General features: G+C 42.0%; 1 protein-coding gene across 4 annotated transcripts in view; it reads right to left on the minus strand.

Annotated features, from left to right (window-relative positions):
- The window catches only part of arhgef39 (Rho guanine nucleotide exchange factor (GEF) 39), a 60,098-nt gene that overhangs the window by 16,869 nt on the left and 25,245 nt on the right, over positions 1 to 17,984 (minus strand). For all 4 annotated transcript variants that reach the window (XR_004790225.2, XM_035626259.2, XM_035626258.2 and 1 more), the window contains 2 exons: positions 16,352 to 16,422; positions 8,646 to 8,774 (listed from right to left, as the gene is read on the minus strand). Coding sequence is in view for 3 of the 4 variants with exons in the window: in XM_035626259.2 (XP_035482152.2) it covers positions 8,646 to 8,774; positions 16,352 to 16,422 (200 nt within the window). In the remaining variant the exon portion in view is untranslated. The remainder of the gene's footprint in view (positions 1 to 8,645; positions 8,775 to 16,351; positions 16,423 to 17,984) is intronic.

A 17,984-nucleotide genomic window follows, 5' to 3' on the forward strand; every position in this document is an offset into this window, starting at 1 on the left:
TGATGGTTTTCCCAGTATGTATTGCACGACAACAAAAATAAGTAAGCACATCTATGAATAGTGCTTTATAACATTTTGTTTAAGGCTCATATATCTAGCCCGCACTCACTTTTGAGATGTATAGGCAATGACATTAAACATAACAGTTTTGTAACCTAAAAGGACCAGTGTGTAGGATTTAGGGAGCTCAATCGGCAGAAGTCAACAATGACATCAACACTAAATGTCACTTATTCCTACACACTGGACCTTTGAAACCATTGTAATCCCAGTGAAGAGTGAAAAGTTCATTGTTTTGTGCACCCTACATCCACGTGGGTTATGTCCCAACAATATATGTGCTATCTAAATAAATCAAAGCAAGATTCTTATTCCCCCCCCTCAAATATTGGTAGATGTTATGCTGTAAGTTGTTTGGTCCATTGGTTATTTTGATAGCTCTTAAAAAGCACAGGTTAATGGGTCACTTACACTTTTCAGACATTTAATACGTGAATATATTTATTTCATTTTATTAATTGCACTGATGACAAAACTGCTGAGAAAAAACGTTTTGTTTCTTCTGTGTACGCAAGTACTCAGTGAAATGACAATAAAGTGAATACAAATATATATGCAGCATTGTATAAAGCATTATGAGAAAAGACTTGATTTAGTAACTTAATTTTATGAAACTAATTAGGAATTCCTTTACAAAGGAAGTGATTGATTAAGGAATCAATGGTGCAACCCAGTTTTTTGCCTCAAGATTGGAACCATTTACCCTTTGCACAGTTCAAAGTGCATGATGATACAGTCAAAGGTCATGCTACAGCAGCTTCTAACAGGAAACCTCCACACTCCACCGAACACGCTGAACAGCCACATTTGATCCCTGCCTATTACCTCTCACACACCGTTTAAACCCACAGAATTGCAAAGAAGTGTGAGAACCACATTGTATTAGTTACCAAATAGAGACTTTACACTTTCAGTTCTCTTGTATGGTGTCTTTTTGAGTAGTATGTCATATCAATGACATAAAATAAAATACCATGTCAAACAGAAACCTCTCTGGTGCTGATGCCAGACCCCGATCGGGGTCAAAAAGTCAGGTCAGGTGATGCTTGAGTTGGGTCCGGTGCTAGTTTCATTTTAGATTTGGTTTTCAAGAAGTCCAGTGTATGTAAAAGACCCTCTAATGAGGCTAATCATTTTAGCGCTGGCCATTGTTTTTTCCCAAAAAATTACACCAAATGATTTTACCTGTCATTGCTCTAATTTCTTACTGTGAGTCTGTGCGTCAATATTTGCAAAAAAAATACTGAACCAACTAATTTGTGGGGGGAAAAAGAAAAACAGAAAAAGAAAAAGTTCTATAAGTATCTAGTCTAGACCAGTTAATGCAATTTATGAATCAACATTTGATGTCTTATGCTGCTTCGCTCATTTTCGTGTTTTTACTATAGTTTGTCCACATTAATTAGGCTGACGTTGAAAACTCCTTTTGCCTAATAAGCCAGCAGACGGGAATATAAATCTTTTGAGTTTTTTAACTGCAGGCATTCGCAAATGTTGAAACCTGAACTTGATTTAAGTTCGATAACGATTTCAAAAGAATTCAGATTCAGTTAAAGCATCTCAATACTGAATTCAGATTTGATGCTGATGAATCGCAAACTAACACAGGTTTAACTCATTTCACCATGTCAGAAGTAAAGTGACAATAATCATCGTCTCCTCAGCATGAAATTGCAGGGAGGAAAAAAAAAATAATGAGACTTAGCCATGCTGACTTGAAAAGATAAATGACGGCCTTTCAAAGGCAACCAAAAAAGACAAGAGAGAATCTAAGACAGACTCAGTGGGAGGTCGGCATATCAGGGTGTGGCTGCGGAGGAGAGCTCTCATCTCTTTGACCGTGATTGGCAGCAGCCTGATGATAGCTAATAAGCAAGAGGCTGACATTTGGATAGATAAAATGAAAATTCAGCTCGAGTTCCCAGGATGTTTTTGTAATTGCCCCAGCCAGTAGCCTGTGATTGCAGCTAGCCTGAGTGGCTGGAGCGGTGCCTCTGGGGCTTAGAGAGGACATTTTCAGCTACAGACAAGTCGACTGAGATTAAGTGGCACGGCCAGGCGGGGGTCAAATTGCTTTTAAAATGCCATGGGTCTCAAACGGAAAAACAGTCGAGAGACATGCCACGACTCCTAAGGTGCTGTGTGGAGATTGGAGCAGTGGTTGTAATCGTTCTATTAAATATGATATGAATAAAACCCTGTTGAGCCTTATACACGTCTTTAAAGACACGTTTTCCGAGTACGTTGACAATTACCACTCAGTAATGCTCAGTTAGGGAAAATTAAAATTTTTGAAGTTAAAGACAGTAAAAGGGGAATGTTCTTATGAAACAGACGCCTCGCACCCTCAGCTTTTACAAAATTAAGTGACAGACCCGGGACTGTTACACATATTGTAACTGACATGCAGTATGTTAACAGACAGAGCTATTCTCTGTTTGCAATGACGTTTTCTGACATGGTCATGTTAAGTTGATTTTAAGAGGCACAAGTTCAAGGAACAGGATTCCAATGGGACACGTGTTGGTGTGTGCATCCTGTGTGTCTAAAAAAAGTTGCTGTGAGTTCTGAAGGCTGCATGACAGAAATGAAAAAGTTTCCCATAAAGTTGGGGGACTGCAACAATAAGTCAATTGCCTGAATGATATCAAATCATTAGACTATCATTTTGATCATCAATTAATCATTTATTATTATTTTAGGGAAAAAATGCCAAAAATTAACTGGTTCAAGCTTATTTGTAGGTGATTATTTTATTCTAATGCACTATTGATTGAAATGAAGAATAATAGCTTTTGTAATTTCCTACAGCCGGAGGATGTGTGTTAAGATTGCAGTCCAAAACCATTGCAGCTGTTGTCTTCATCCGATACCCATGATATCGTTCTGTTTTGGCTGCTGTTTGGTCAAGACGAGCAACTTAATTATGTCAATACTGAGGCTCTGGGAAATTGTGATAGACATTTTTCACTATTTTTCTTGTACAGATGATTAAAAAATGCTCACTCAAGAAAATATTCAGCAAGGTAATTAATGAAAATAATGTGATTTGCAGCGCGAGGAATGATCACGATTGAAGGAGCAGAGGTGGGAGGTATCTCAACTTTTAGTTACTTGTGGTGATAGAGTTGCAAAGTCAAAAGAACCATTTCAGGTGCCCCAGTTTCTGGAAGTTGAAGCACTATTATTTTGTCCCATAGACACTGTTACATGACTCACAGTAGGAACAAATCCCCCCAGCTAAATCCAAAGGGGAACAGTTGAATCAGACAATATCTGCTTCTTTGGAAAAAGGTCCGAGGTGAAATCACCAAGGTGCATTAAATGAAATACATTCACTTATGGATTTTGGGTCAAATTCAGTTTAACTACTTTACTCATTACCTATCTATCTTTACTTGTGGACATACAAAATTGCAAGATTGAAGAATGTTCTGACCCGAATGTTGAATGTTGCAATGGAAATTATGTTCTGTTTAGTTTGATTTGTTGGGTGCACGGTCTTAAAAAAAGCATAACGTAGCGGCATTCTGTGATAACAGTGTGTCGTCGCTTTAGATTCATGCATGGGTAGGTATGCGTTACATGTTTGCTCAAGCATCAGGATGCTGCCAGTGTCCAGTGTGCTGAAACTGACACATTTCAGTAGACATCAAGTCTGCTGATTACCCAGATGTGCTTGTATACCATCTTTTGCTCCTGTAACTATTCAACGTATACTGTGCATCTGACCTGGAGATGTGTGTTAAAGGTCTCCATCTGTCCAGTGGTTGCAGCTCAGGAGGTGAGGTGCTAACATTCATAGTGGCAGAAATATCATGGACAATAATCAATGGTCATAATGCCTGACAGCTACTATCTGTTGGAACAATAAATGTAGATTCATTCTTGTACTAGTAACATTTAAAGTCTCCCTATTTAGTATTTTTAAACTGTATATTAACTCTAGCAAATGTTAATTACATAGTTGTACAGTTATAAGGACATTTTAAGTTCTTGCCAAGTATAACTTTTCCAGCCCAAGTTTTTTTTATTAATTGAAAACTGAATTCAGTGCTACTTAGGAAGGTAGGGCATTGAAAAATGATTATAGAACAATGTCTATGGTTAGATAATATGCTCTGTATGTTTGGACAATGCTTTGCGTTCTTCCACGCGGTATAGTCTTTGTATCTAAATGTCCCATCCCATTTTTGCCCATCCATAGTACAACACAATCCCAATGTTTTTAAACTAAAACATAGTAATGTTGAATTAGCATCAGACGTTGCAAGAAGCATCTTCCCGCAACACAATATTTGATATAAAATGATGGTAGGAGTTTAAAATGGTGAAGACATAATCAGACTAATTCACATTTTTTTTAGAGAAAATATATTGTGCAATAATGTGATATGTAGCAATATCTGGGTATGAAATGACCAACAGGACAGGATATAAGACTTTGGTCATGTCATATGGCCCTATACTGAAAAAAATATGGTTTTCCAAACCTTTCAGGCATTATCTGATACTCCCTATCAGACCCCCTGCCTAATTAAGTTGACAGGGTGAGACAGGGTTGGATGTGCTCGAGGTGAGGAGGAGTCTCCTTGTGGACCAGGTTCTCTTCAGACCCCCTGTCTACATCTGACCATCCACGGTGCTTTGAGGTAGCGGCAGGTTCAAAGAGCAGTAGGTGCCAAGCACTCCTCTCAATGTTCAGGCCTTTCAGCTCCCCTTGTCAAAGAGCACCTCTGCTCTACTACAAAGTCTTTTGGGCTTGACCAAGTAGGGGGCCGGGGAAACTGGGGCAGGAAATAAAGGTTGATCTACAAAGGGTCCTGTTCCTCCCTACAGTACGTGTCCAAGGCCAGAGGAATAACATGAGCACAGGGATGCCAGTATGGCAGAATGAGGGCAAGTCAGGCTCGGTAGTGTTGAGTTTGGAAAGTCAAAATGCTTCTTTCACCTTGTTATTATGCACAATATCAGAGGCATGGTGCTGTAGGTCAGAGACAAGGTCAAGCGGAAACTTTGGTGATCAAATGAGGGCAGGTGAATAAATCAGCCTATGGTTGCCAAAACTATTTTATTATTTATTAATCTGTCCAATGTAGGGGTTCAGAGATCTACCAGAATGTTCAACTCAACACTCTGTATGCCACCCTTTCCGTTCGGTTGACTAATTAGCAACAGCAAATAGGTTTAGAAGGAGATATAATTGCAAAGTCAGGAAATGTTTTCCATTGATGTATTTGGCAATTCACACTAAAATATCCTCTTACAATGTATTAGTTTTCTCCAGAAACATCAGACGTTGCGATGTGCACATTTGATGGTTGACGAGAGTAACAAACTCTTCCACGATGAAGGAAATAACATAAACAGGAAATGGAAATTGTTATATGTGTGCGATTGTAAATAGCCCAAGCTGTGTCTGTTTTTTCTTTCAACAAAAAGGTTGAAAAGCAACAACAATGACAACAACACAAACCACTTACCAGAACCCTGTTAACAACTTTTGAACAAACATGAGCTGGACGGAGTTGGCCATTTAGATAGTTTTGCAGGTAGAGAACAGTGATGTGACTTGTGAGGTGGATCAGCTTGGAGTATGTCGACCCCAGTCCTGCCAGGCGACCTGCTTACAAAAGCTGGATTACAGATATCTTTACTGTTTAAATCAAATGAAATCATTTAGCTTTGTCAATATCTTCTTGTATCCCTTTATCAATAAAACAAACAAACAAACACATCATTGGATACGTTTTCAATGCTACTGCATTTTTGGAACTCAGTATCACAATGGGCTTCTGCTGTCGACGCTGTAGTGAAGGTTTACGAGCCGGCGCGGATTATAAAATGATCGAAGAGAACGGAAACAGTGAAACAGGCGGAAGAAAACGACAGAAAGTGTCCAAAGTTTGGGATCATTTTAAGTTGATAAAAAACAAAAACTCTGTCCGTCGTTGCCCTCGGTGCAGGCCGGCGGGAGGTGCGACGCTTTGAGGGGAGGTGACTATTGCTCCCGAGTGGTGTAACTCCTGTTGTGAATGGGGCAGCACGTGGATTATGTGCGTAGTGTGTGTGTGTGTATGTGCGTGCAGCGAGAGAGTGACTTGAGACAGAGAAAACAAAGGAGCGGAGGAGCTAGAAGTCCGGTGTGCATGCTAGCAGCAGATGTGCTGTAAATGTTACATAAATGCAGCAACGCCTCGGTTCCACGCGAAAGTCTATGTGTGTCTGTTCATCGCGCTGTTGGAGGGAAAATAAGGGGTTTGTCCCAGAGCCGACTGCTTCAGCCTGGAGAAACTATCTCCCTGCTCCCCGACTACGGTCCGGGCGACGGGCAGAATAAAAGATCAACTGTAGAATACTATCGATTACTAAAATAATCGATAGCTGCAGCCCTACTTGCGATGGAGCATTATACTCAGGCAACTGCAGGCACACAGAACAGTATCCGCGAGCGTCAGACCATTCCCGCTCGCTCCACTCCACAACACGTGCGGTCAAGTTGAGTTTTGAGACTTCGGAGGCGTGATCAGTGACTGAGGCTCCCCTCAGTTGATTGGTCACTTCTCTCCAGCCCCCAGCCTATCATCACCGATCTCTTAACCTCCCTTTTGGGGCAGTGTCAGCAGGGATGTGTCGGGGAAATATCAGAGTTGGAGAAAAGAGAGGTGCATTGATTCATCCACTTCTCTATTGCCCAAACACATGTAAGTAGAGTATAAACAACATGAATCATAGGCTTACTGTGTGGACGGCAGTGGTAAATATGATCCGAGATGTTTAGACTCAATGCATAAGATGGTTATTTTCTTTTGTTTCTTTCTGATGTTGCTCATGCTCGATTTACATGTTAACATGTACAGGTGCAATTCAGTAATTAGGCCCTGTTCAGACCTGGTATTAAAATCTGTCCTAAGAAACCCAATCACAACCGGATGCCACCCTCAGGAACACAACGGAAACACAACCCACCGTCCACGACCAACCCCAAGATGATCAACAGTCTGAAACCCCAAAGACTTTCAATTTACAATGATATAAAACATTGATATAAAATCATACATAAAACTAACACAGAGTGCTGTCAATTTATTTTATGTGGACTGATAGATAGTTCATTTTAATGTTTCAGCACTTAGACGAAGACAACATTTTGATAGGTCTGTGTAGGAGGAGAATTTTCAAGGGAAATTGAGGAAACATTTTATCATTGCTGCTTCTCTCCGAGTTTTGTTAAGACCTACAATTATGCTTAATTGAATGAGCTAGTCTGAGCCCTAGACACCTGAGACAAGAGAAAAGAAAACGCATACGCATAAATGAAGGAAAATGCAAAAACACAAATATGTGCAATAGTCAGGGGGCATAACGGGACATACATTTGAGAAAAATCAGTGTGAGACATGATAGAGAATGTGAAACATCTTTGTTTTAAATTGAAGGAACAGGCTGGCAGACGCAAATATGCAGCCTCTCAGGAAACAGGCAGACTGTCTGCTGTATCATTGTCCCATTGATTCAGGCTTTGTGTCTCACAATCCCCCCTCACCCACCCCCTCGTCTCCTACAGAGCTACTTAATATGTTGGAGGGGCTCCTACGCCTCTCATCTGTAAAAGGCAGAGCTTTTCTTTTACCCACATTAGAGGTGGTGTTGGTGGGAAGGAAGTAGAACGGGTCTGCATGGGGTTACAGGGTGGGGTGGTGCTGCTGCTGCTCTGAAGTCTGTCTGGTGGGACCGAAGCTTTATTGGCTGGAAAGGAAGCCGGCGGAGTTGCAAGGGCCTGAGAGCTTGGATGAGAGGAAGCTTTTGAAACTTCCCACATCGGCATTAGAGAGATGAGCTGCTATTCAGCACTCGCTCCCAGCCTACACACCAATATATCCGTAAATACACACACACACACACACACACACACACACACACACACACACACACACACACACACACACACACACACACACACACACACACACACACACACACACACACACACACACACACACACACACACACACACACACACACACACACACACACACACACACACAAAGCCAGCCTGCGTATCCGAGCAAACACACACTTCACGCACACGCATTCACTCGTATCCAGCAAACACACTTTTGGCTTCCTTTTTATCTGCTGGACCGTGAGATGAGACTGGGCTCTAATTGGTCCAGGGGGAGGTTGGCGGGACGAGCGGATCAACAAGGAGGCCGGGGTCCTCTGGAGACAAACAACAGGAGAGGGAGTGGCAGGAAAGGGAAAGGGCCACAGCACCACAAGAAGAGAGGCAACTGCCAAGGACAAGGGGAAATAAACGAGCTGAAGGGGAAAGGCAGCATGAAGAGGAAAAGCATATTCCCCTTCGCGAGAGGGAAAGTTAGCAGTTATTAATAGATTTCCATCGATTAAAAACTATCCAGGTGAACGTATTCAGGAAGTCTCCACACTTTGCTAATTCCACTTCAGTTTATCTATACTTCTATACTAGCCTCCCAAAGGACATAGAGCAATAGATGCAGGGGGTGTAGATGGGAGGTGGATCTTGGATGAGATGAAAGGAATATATGATCAGAGGCTCTAACCTGCAGCCAGCACCTTTGTACTCCGTCCCTTCAGCAGTTTCTGCACCCGGCAGAGCTGCAGGTGGTTCTCATGGCGCCTGGTATTGTTCTGGATGCGCTGGGACACTTTGCCCACCGCAGTCACCGCCCCTGCAGCACAACACATGCACAAACATTTGTATTAGCGTACACGTGAGGACACTCACTGATGAAATATTTTTTGAGGAATAATATAAATCACCAAGCAGGAATGCTTAATAGCAATATGATCTTTTTTTGTTGTTGTTATTTTTCAGTTAATTTAACTTTCATTTGTGAAAAAAAAGAAGATATTCTTAACTGATCACATGATCTTTAAAAAGACTTGACGTTCCAGAGAATTGACTGAATCACAATATCGATACTGTGATAAATATGTTGCATTATGTATCTCTAATACATAATACATTACATACATGATAAAGGATTTCATCTTGGCCACACACTCAGAGGAATCAACCCCAGTTTGTTCGCGCTGGCCTCGCCCCCCAGCTAAGATTTCAGTCTTTTATCTGGAATTTTAGGGTTATCCTGAATATAAAGCGTATTGAAGAGCAGAGCAGCATCCTATCTACATACAGTACATATAATGTAAATATACAGTATGAATGTATATAAAGCTGATTTCACATCTTTGTTTGAGCTCCTACTGATATTGCATTTTTTGTTGAGCTCCATTTGTTTAGAGGTATCTACTGAACGGATTCCCACGAAATTTGGTCTTTAACATTGTGATGTTGGGCGTTTTTTAAATCGTCTGCCATGTGAAGCCAGATCTCAGGATTTATGTGCTCACACTGTACGGTCCGACCGTCGGCCACGACTCGACTGCTCACGCTGTGCATGTGAAACGCCCGTCGGCTCCTGCGGAAAGCTTCTCTGAGGCAGGGAAGTTTGTGTTTACCAAAGAAGAAGAAAGCTGACAGGACAGAAACGTGCGTAATATGTGTGCCGAAACCTCAAAAAAGAGGCAAAAAAACTCTCTCACACACACACACACACACACACACTATATGTCCAATAAACATTTTACTTTATCATATTAAAAACAATAAGCTTTCAGCAGCGTTCACCAGTCCTAGTCATACGGTCCAACACACTGACTATTTAGCATATTTAATAACTATTTATTTGTTATACTCAAAGCCCAATTGACCATGTTGCCACTTCCCGCAAGAGTAGGAGAAGAATCGACCCGTGGCTCTGCTTCAACTGTGCAAAAGGCTGAAGTCGGCCGACCCAAATTTCTGACATGTCTGACATGTCAGAAATTTATCAGGACGTCCGACGGCCGGTCGGGAGCAATTAATCTCTGCTCACTCCCCCCTCTACACTGCACGGCAAACGACGCATAGCGTAGCTGAAAATTGTCAGACTGGAAAAGAAAATCTTACGACTCTTGGGGCAAAAACGGCGTTAACTCCCACAGTGTATGCCCGGCTATAGTGGTGGGTGCTGTTAAGAATTCATCGGTTTGATTTCTCTGATAAGTACGACTTATTGGGTCGGAACTTCATCGATACATTCCGTGGATCAACTCAACAACTCATCCATCTACTTGTGCATTGTCACCAGTTAAAGCAACTGTAATAATAACGTGGTCTTCTTGTGGCAACACACCAGAGCACATTGCAGCCTACAGCAGCAAATACGACGCAGCTAAACAGAAGCAGGTATGTGAGGACTAAGAGGTGGGAACCCTTGTTTTGGAGGCTCACTCAGCCTCGAGGCCTGATTGTGCTTGATTTCATCAGCGAGCACTTGCAGAGAACTTAACCGAGCTGTGCAAATCGAAATATCCAGACAGTCTTGATTGGGCCTGTTGTTGTGCAGCGCGGCTCAGGCGGGGGTTGGGTGTTGTGTTGGAATGTGAGTGTTGGGGCACCTAAGCATGGTGGTATTAATTAGAGGGATGCTAGTCTCCACCACAGGGGCCCTCGTAGCTTATAATGCATTGCCCTCCTGCAAATCAGCTAAGCTGTCAGTCTGTAATTGTATGCAAACAACGGCAGCCCCGAATAAGCACAGCTCATTTGGTTAAATAAACCTAATTCCTCCAAAGTGTTTACTACAACATCAGACCAGGACGAGTCCCCTTCCCACCCTCGCTGCTGTACAACACCCATGCTGGTTAAGGAATTGATCATATACAAATGATACAAGCTAATATTTAGTATAAATACTTCAAACCTATACCTACAAATTTCAGTTCGGGTGGTGCAGGTGGTAACTGGTGGTAGCAACAGAATTTTTATTATTTACAATTACATATTTTACGACTGCTGGGAGGAGCAGACACACCTAATTCACACTTATACATTTGACTTCAGTATCTAAAGCTGAAACTTTTAGAAACGTTGTGGGCAATGTTTGAAAACTCCGGGGTTTGGATGAGCAGAAACTGAGACTTTGGAAGACGAAGACACAGTCACCCACGTTCACTTCCTGACTTGGTCCTATCATGACTTGCCTACCAGGAGTTATCCAACATGTATAATGTTAAGCGTTTATAACTCAAAATTACAGTATATACAGTAAGGTCCACCTCATCATTGGTTAAAGGAAAAAAAATCCTTGGTCCCATTTATCACCATTGCAGTTTATTGTTTGTAGTGTTAACTGCAGTCAAGCAACTAACTAAGATATGGAGTTTAAATGCTCATCTGGATGGGGTTGTGCTAACTGGGGCTAACTAGTAAGCTAGCGTCAAACTTCCTCGATCACTTTCTGCCCAGCCCTCGCCTTTTTCACCCGGTCACGATACAAATAGCAACCTGGTCGGGCTGCACACACACAGTGGGGATTCTCCATTCCTTATACAATGACGGCAGTGACGGAGGGAGGATCTCGAAGCTCATTGGCTATCGCGTCACGCAAATATGTCGCTCGAGTTCAAATATTTCAGAGACTAAGGCCGTCGCGTCAGGTCTGATGGCACCATGATGGTGTTCACACATGCAAGCCAATTGGCATTGTCTACCTCCCTATGTCGCTGTCATCAGACGACGTCCTGGCGTTATTTTACATCGTGAACAGAGGAAGAAGGAGAGGGCTTGGTAAAAAGTGAGAGAGGAAGTTGAACAAAACCGCTTTGAGTGGATTTTCCATTGGCATTTCTGTCTGCCAATACTTTTACATTCAATTGTTCATGTTTACGTGTGGGTGTGTGTGTATGTGTCCAGGAGGAGGTTTGTCGGAGAAAGTGGAAGGAAAAAGTTTAGAAGATTATTCACGGGTTGTGTTTATGCCTGTTATTCAAGCAAATGACGAGAATAAGCGCAGAGAAGCAGTTAATGAGCCCACAGCCGAACTCACCGAGAAAATTCTCTTCACGTTCAGTGTGAACGCACCATTAGAACAGTTGGACACAGAGTTTGATTATCATGAAACCCACCATACACAGTAAACACATGGCGCAGACTATGGTGTTATCTATCCTGATGTTGTCAGAAATGGTTGCTGTTGTACATCGCACAGAAGTGACGCTACTATAGTGTACCAAGCGCAAACAAGCAAAACCTCACTTCAGCATTCCTATTGGCAGTGTGAGTGCAAACAGAGAAGAGGACTCTTGAAGGCGCTGTACAGTGTGTGGTTCACATGGTTGAAGTTGTGAAAACGGAGTCCGCAGTATAATATGCAAATTAAGTCTTTTGGAGCTTTTGGAGAGTAGATTACAATGAGAGAACAACATCTTGTTTTGATAAACAACTACAGTTTCTTGAATTTCTAATAGTTTAATCAAAGTGTCTAACAATAGGCAAAATGGGCCCCAGGATAAGTCGGCACAGTGGTAGACACACACAAGGAGGAGAGCGCGGAGGCCCGGAGGCAGAAGAGGGTGAGACTGAGGATGGGTGAGAGATGCAGGGATGAGAGAGGGGAAGAAGAGGGGAAAACTCTGCTGTGTTCTTTTCTTTTCATATGTTTTGAGTCTCTGGCTGCAGGTGCTTCACGTGCACGTTTGCATAGTAATCCTACACTAGAAACACTCTGTTGCATTGAGAAAGTTACTCAAAGTCCCCCTCCACTCAAAAAAGGGTTTTTCTTCTGTTTCTGTCCTCTAAAATGTTTGACATTGACTGTAGGGACTTGTATCTGAGCAAATGTTTTCACTATAGCGGTGTTTTCACATTCACAATGCATCTGTATCTGAAATCTTGTACACCCTAATAATAGATATTGGCACCGGCCCCCAAAAATCTATATTGGTCGGGCTCTACAGATCTGACCAAGTCAGTGCCAACTATCACTAATTTCAACAAATTAAACAATGAACACAGTGAAGGACTGCTGAACAATACGCAGCTCTACTCAATCAATCGACAAAATACCAAAACTGATCAACGTCAAATGAAACTCCATCAAACTGATGAATGGATGAACTGTATTCTTCCAAAACTATCTCCTGCGTAAATAACTCTCACAAACTGCTTTCCTTACTTCTTTTTTGTACAAAGCTTTAAAAATCTTTGCCCCAGAACAAATAGGCAAATCATCAAAATAGAAGAGGAGCATCCAATTACTGTGTCAGCCATAATAACTGCTGTAAACATTTAGAGCTACATCATTAACGCGTCCAAAATAACAATAAACAGACGGATTCTAATTTCCAAGCTCAACTTTCCCGCTTTTGTTTCCGAGCGCTGAAACTCGGCAGATGAACTTGATCCTCGGGGCGACTCGTCTACACTAAAATAATCACGGCCTAATTGGCTCGCTTAACTTCACAACAATTACAATGTAAACCAAACAAGGCATCCGTGTAGTCTTTCTTTCTCTCTCTCTCTCCCTTTGTTGTGTGTGTTAGGAATATTTTTCCATTGCCTGCTTAGGAAAAACAACAGCTCCTAATTACAGTATTCTTGGACTGAGTTCCTGCTTTATAGGCATTAATAATACATCTGGCCCATTATACATTCTGAGGACGACTTCTTCTTCTTACAGCTCTTAATTCCTTTTATTCACTATTTAAAAAGTGTTTGACCGTGGGATGAGGCCTGTTAACTTTTACTGATAAACCTCTCACCGAGTTGTACAGTTGCCTGTAGTCTGGTCAGAATTGGTAATGTAACTTCAGCTAATTGTGATATTAAAGCTGCCTGATGAAAACTGCTGAAGTGGTGCAATTACCACAATTAATTCCAACCTGAGAGCACTGCGAGCGAAAGAGGGGAAGCTTGGGGGGAGAAACAAAAAGGAGGAAGAGGAAAAGCAGCAGAGGCTCAACAATAAAACAATAACAACAACAACAACAACAGCAAAGCCTCTTGTGACTCCATTTGCTACGTTTGCTTAATCAGATACAATGCGATTTGTCTGGAATTTCTTTTTTAAATTATTCCCTTTACAATACAACCAGGCTGACTGTATGAAGTCTTTCTCGACCAGCCCCCCCCCCCTCCCACCCCACATAAAAAGCAGAGGAGTTTAAAAAAAGGGATCTCTAATGAGAAGAGGAAGCGGCGATGGTGGAGCACATTTAGAATATGTACCTTCATCTTAGAGTCAGGGGCTGTTTTAATTTGTAAGCAAAGGCAGCACACCAGCAATGAGATTTTAATTGATACACATAAATAATTCCTTGTGTACAGCCATACTTGAGTCAGATTTGCTGTTTATTTGACGACCGAAAATTTGTCATTATCGGGATTCGTGTTGATGTTGGAGATTTTATTTATTAATATGCCGCCCGCTTAATATGCTCTGATCCGCTCCCAATTAATTATGTCAAAATCCACATCAAACCAGAACGTACAAGCACGCTGCACGCATCGCTTTCACTCCTCCACGAGCCGAGCGCCGCTGCGACAATAACAACAAATGAGGAATGAGAGGGAAGAAGCACTTTCCTTTGTTCCTAAAATGAAGATAACGAGGGCTGTCTTTCACTAGGAGTCTGACTGGTGCTATGAAAGTCTTGGAAGGTTGCTTTTCCCCCCCTCCTTTTTGTTGTTTGTTTGCCTGCTGTTGGAGGGCTAGCCTCCTTCTATAATTGTACATCTTTTGCTTAACTCCGCGGTGCTCTGCAAACCGCTCTGCAAACCGCTCGTTACAGGTAGGGAGAGTCCCACTGTGAGCGAGCCCAGGCGTCTTTGTGACTGGTGATGCAAAGCACATCATCACGCAAACACATCACTTGTTGTTAGGCTGCTGCCGCTCGCGAGCCCCGACGATCCCGACAGAGCGGGAGAGGCGCCAATGTGTGCAGCTCCAGATATATCACCGGGGTCAATCTGCAGGTATTTTCCTTGATATGCAGCAACAACGTCTATTGAGGGAGCAGCATCATCAGATAAGAGACTTGCACAATAAGAAACGATTCAGGGTCATTCTTACTAGATTTGCCCTCTAAAGAAGTTTCCCCTTCCCATTATCACTACAAGTCGCTGGACAAACGTCTGCTCCTTGCTCATGAATTGCATCCAGCTGTGTTTCCCGAGACAGTGGCGGACCGCCATGGTCTAATTTGTTGCGCCATAGACTCATCAAACCAAGATATTTAATATTAATATCAGCGTTACTTCAGCAGAGCAGCTCACTTCTCTGATCACGTTGTAAGTATGCTCACGTTGGGGGAGGCGGAGTTCCCCCGCTGTGTTGTCGTTAACGTTACTATTGTAGAGCCCATTCTCAACATGTATGTTGCTGGTTGCAGTTTTCTTTTTGGAACTGCAAAGTGACCAGCAGCAGCCTAATTGAGCTGCGGCCACAAACACCCCACTGTTGTATTGACAACGTACCTTAAGTTGACCCTTGAAGTTGAGTCGCAGCTCCAGAGCGCTGATCAGCTGTTTATTCAAAATGTATCGATACTGAATGTAACGCATGTCCAAATTCGACACTACATTCTTGGTCCCTAAACGACACACATGCCAAGTGTGAGACTGATAATATGAACATTTCTCAGTTCAGATATGACTGACAGACTGATTTCTTGAATAATTAGCAGGATAAAGAAGATGTGTCCAGCAGAGGAGAGTAGCATCTCTGCTGCTCTTATATACAAATATATGAAAATGTACTTCATTTCATTGAAGAACACAAAACATATGTTTGATAGTGGAAATGAAATGAAAATCCTAATTCAGACAATATATTTCCTGAGGAAAAATTGCAATATCCTCAGGAAATAATCTGTTCATAACTTTATACAAATTGCTACTTTCCTCAAAATTCCTGCAGGTACCAAGTTCAATATTAATTAATTCCTAACTGTAGTTAATTGTTCTGCTCTGTCATTATTTTTATGCAAGGAAAGACATTTCAAAAGAAGCTACTTTCCCCCCTTTTTGTAGTTGCATGTGGGCAGGGTCAGTGTCCATGCAACACATATATAGGTTGTAAAGCCACAGCACACAATTGTTTACAAGAGCATAAAGTCTTTTATAGATCTAGCCTCCTAAATTGCTGTCAAAGTTCACCAGATTGATGGATTTAACTTTAAAATGTACAAAATTTTCTTCCAGTGGTAGCATACCCCTAAACCCCCTTTGAGGGTCTGAGGTCCACCCCCCATAGTCTCTCAAAATCCTATGGGAAACACTGCATCCAGCATGTTATTTCAAGTCAAACGTCCTCGGGTAATCAGAATGTATTAAATGTTATGACTGCTTTGCTATGCAACATTATTTGTTCTAAAATGAATCATATTATGTTGAGAAACAAAAAAAGGAAAAGACACCTACTAGACAGCTGCTCAAACTCTGGATTGTCTGGACTCGTGTTGGCAGTCAGGTCTTGTAAGAAATGCATGTACCTGGGAGAAAAGAGCAAAACAAACAAGGTCACTGTCTAGAAAATATATCAGTTTGAACCCAAACAAGCAAAACAGTTTGTTTTTTTGTAATGTCGCCCAACCACGGCCAGAGCAACATCCACTGATTGTCTTGTCACTGCAGACTAAACGCAGATACAGCTGTAACACCACGAGATGGAGATCTCCTCTGGTTTTCCTTTGAGTCCGCCTCCGACACAATTCTTTGCAGAGAACATCATCACCTTATGAAAAGGGGAAAATCTGCTGAAATGAATCAAACTAAAAACCTGGCTGAAAATAGATTGTACTCAAGGTGGTGAGTTCGAAGCAGATTGAAAGCGTAGGCATATACAAATAAGAAGCAAATAATCTGAAATGAAATTTCCACAACAATAATAACCGTAGATATTATCTGAAAAAAATACCTCTTATAAATGACTCTTTGCGAACAGGTATTTTTACAATCTCATTCTTTACAAAGTACCTGAAGATAAGATCCTCTGTTTGTGTTTTGCAGGATTTTGGATTTTAGCTCTTTGACGATGAGGTGCCGTGATGTAAGCATGCATTGCTGCGTTCACACCAAAACGCGGAGCGAATTATTGGCGCGACGAGGTTACATTCAAAGCCAATGCAAAGACGCAAATAGACACAAATTTGCGCCACTCGCGATCCAAATGACGCAACACGAATAATGTGAAGATGGGAACGCGTGGCGCGATGTCGGGAAAACCGCGTCCGTTACAGAAAGGATGAATATTCGTGGGTTGTGTTTACTGGCATTACCCTCTAGAGTAACGCCAGCCAAACTAGTGCGAGAAACGTGAAGCGAATATTGGCTTTTAGTGTGAAGGCAGCATAAGATACTTTATACATTGTGTAATAAAGAGCTTGTTTTATCTTGGTTAACTCCACGGTACAGTGCAACTTTTCCCTGACTGCTATGACGCGCTCTTTCCACACAGTTCACTTTAATGTTCCATCTTAACAGAGGACTTTGAACCACCGAGTTTTACCGAGATTCCACTGGGCCTAATGTAAGAAACAGATTATTTGCTCACCTGCCCAGTCTGGCAGTTGAACTCACTTGCAGCACTGCTGCCCCACTTAAATCAGTCTCATTGTTTTACCTATAAGACATTTTAATGTCTCTGTTGAACATCTGTGATGTGAAGGCATCGGGTTTACAAAAAGTCCTACGAGTGTCTTCTCAAATGATAGGAGGAACAGCTCTATACTACATTTAGGTAAAACCTAAATATACACTCTGATTATGAGGCTTAAGGGGCAGTAAGTGATTCTGAAGAAAGCTTGTTTCTCTCTTTGTTGGTATTCTGATTTTACTGCTCTGGCTGGGACTAGAAGTCGGGTCCTCTGGTATGGGACTCTGACGCACTAACCATGAGGCCAAAACCGTGGAGTTGCATCACCACCCACTAGAACGTCACTGAAGGTGTCAACGAGTGGCGTTTACAAACTGCGCTGGCGCCATGTTTCTGTTTTCGATTTAAGGAGCCTGGGCTGAGGCTCAGATTTTTTTCCAGTGCACACACAAAAGCGAC

The sequence above is a fragment of the Scophthalmus maximus genome, chromosome 2, assembly GCF_022379125.1.
Source record: "Scophthalmus maximus strain ysfricsl-2021 chromosome 2, ASM2237912v1, whole genome shotgun sequence".
Lineage (NCBI taxonomy): Eukaryota > Metazoa > Chordata > Actinopteri > Pleuronectiformes > Scophthalmidae > Scophthalmus > Scophthalmus maximus.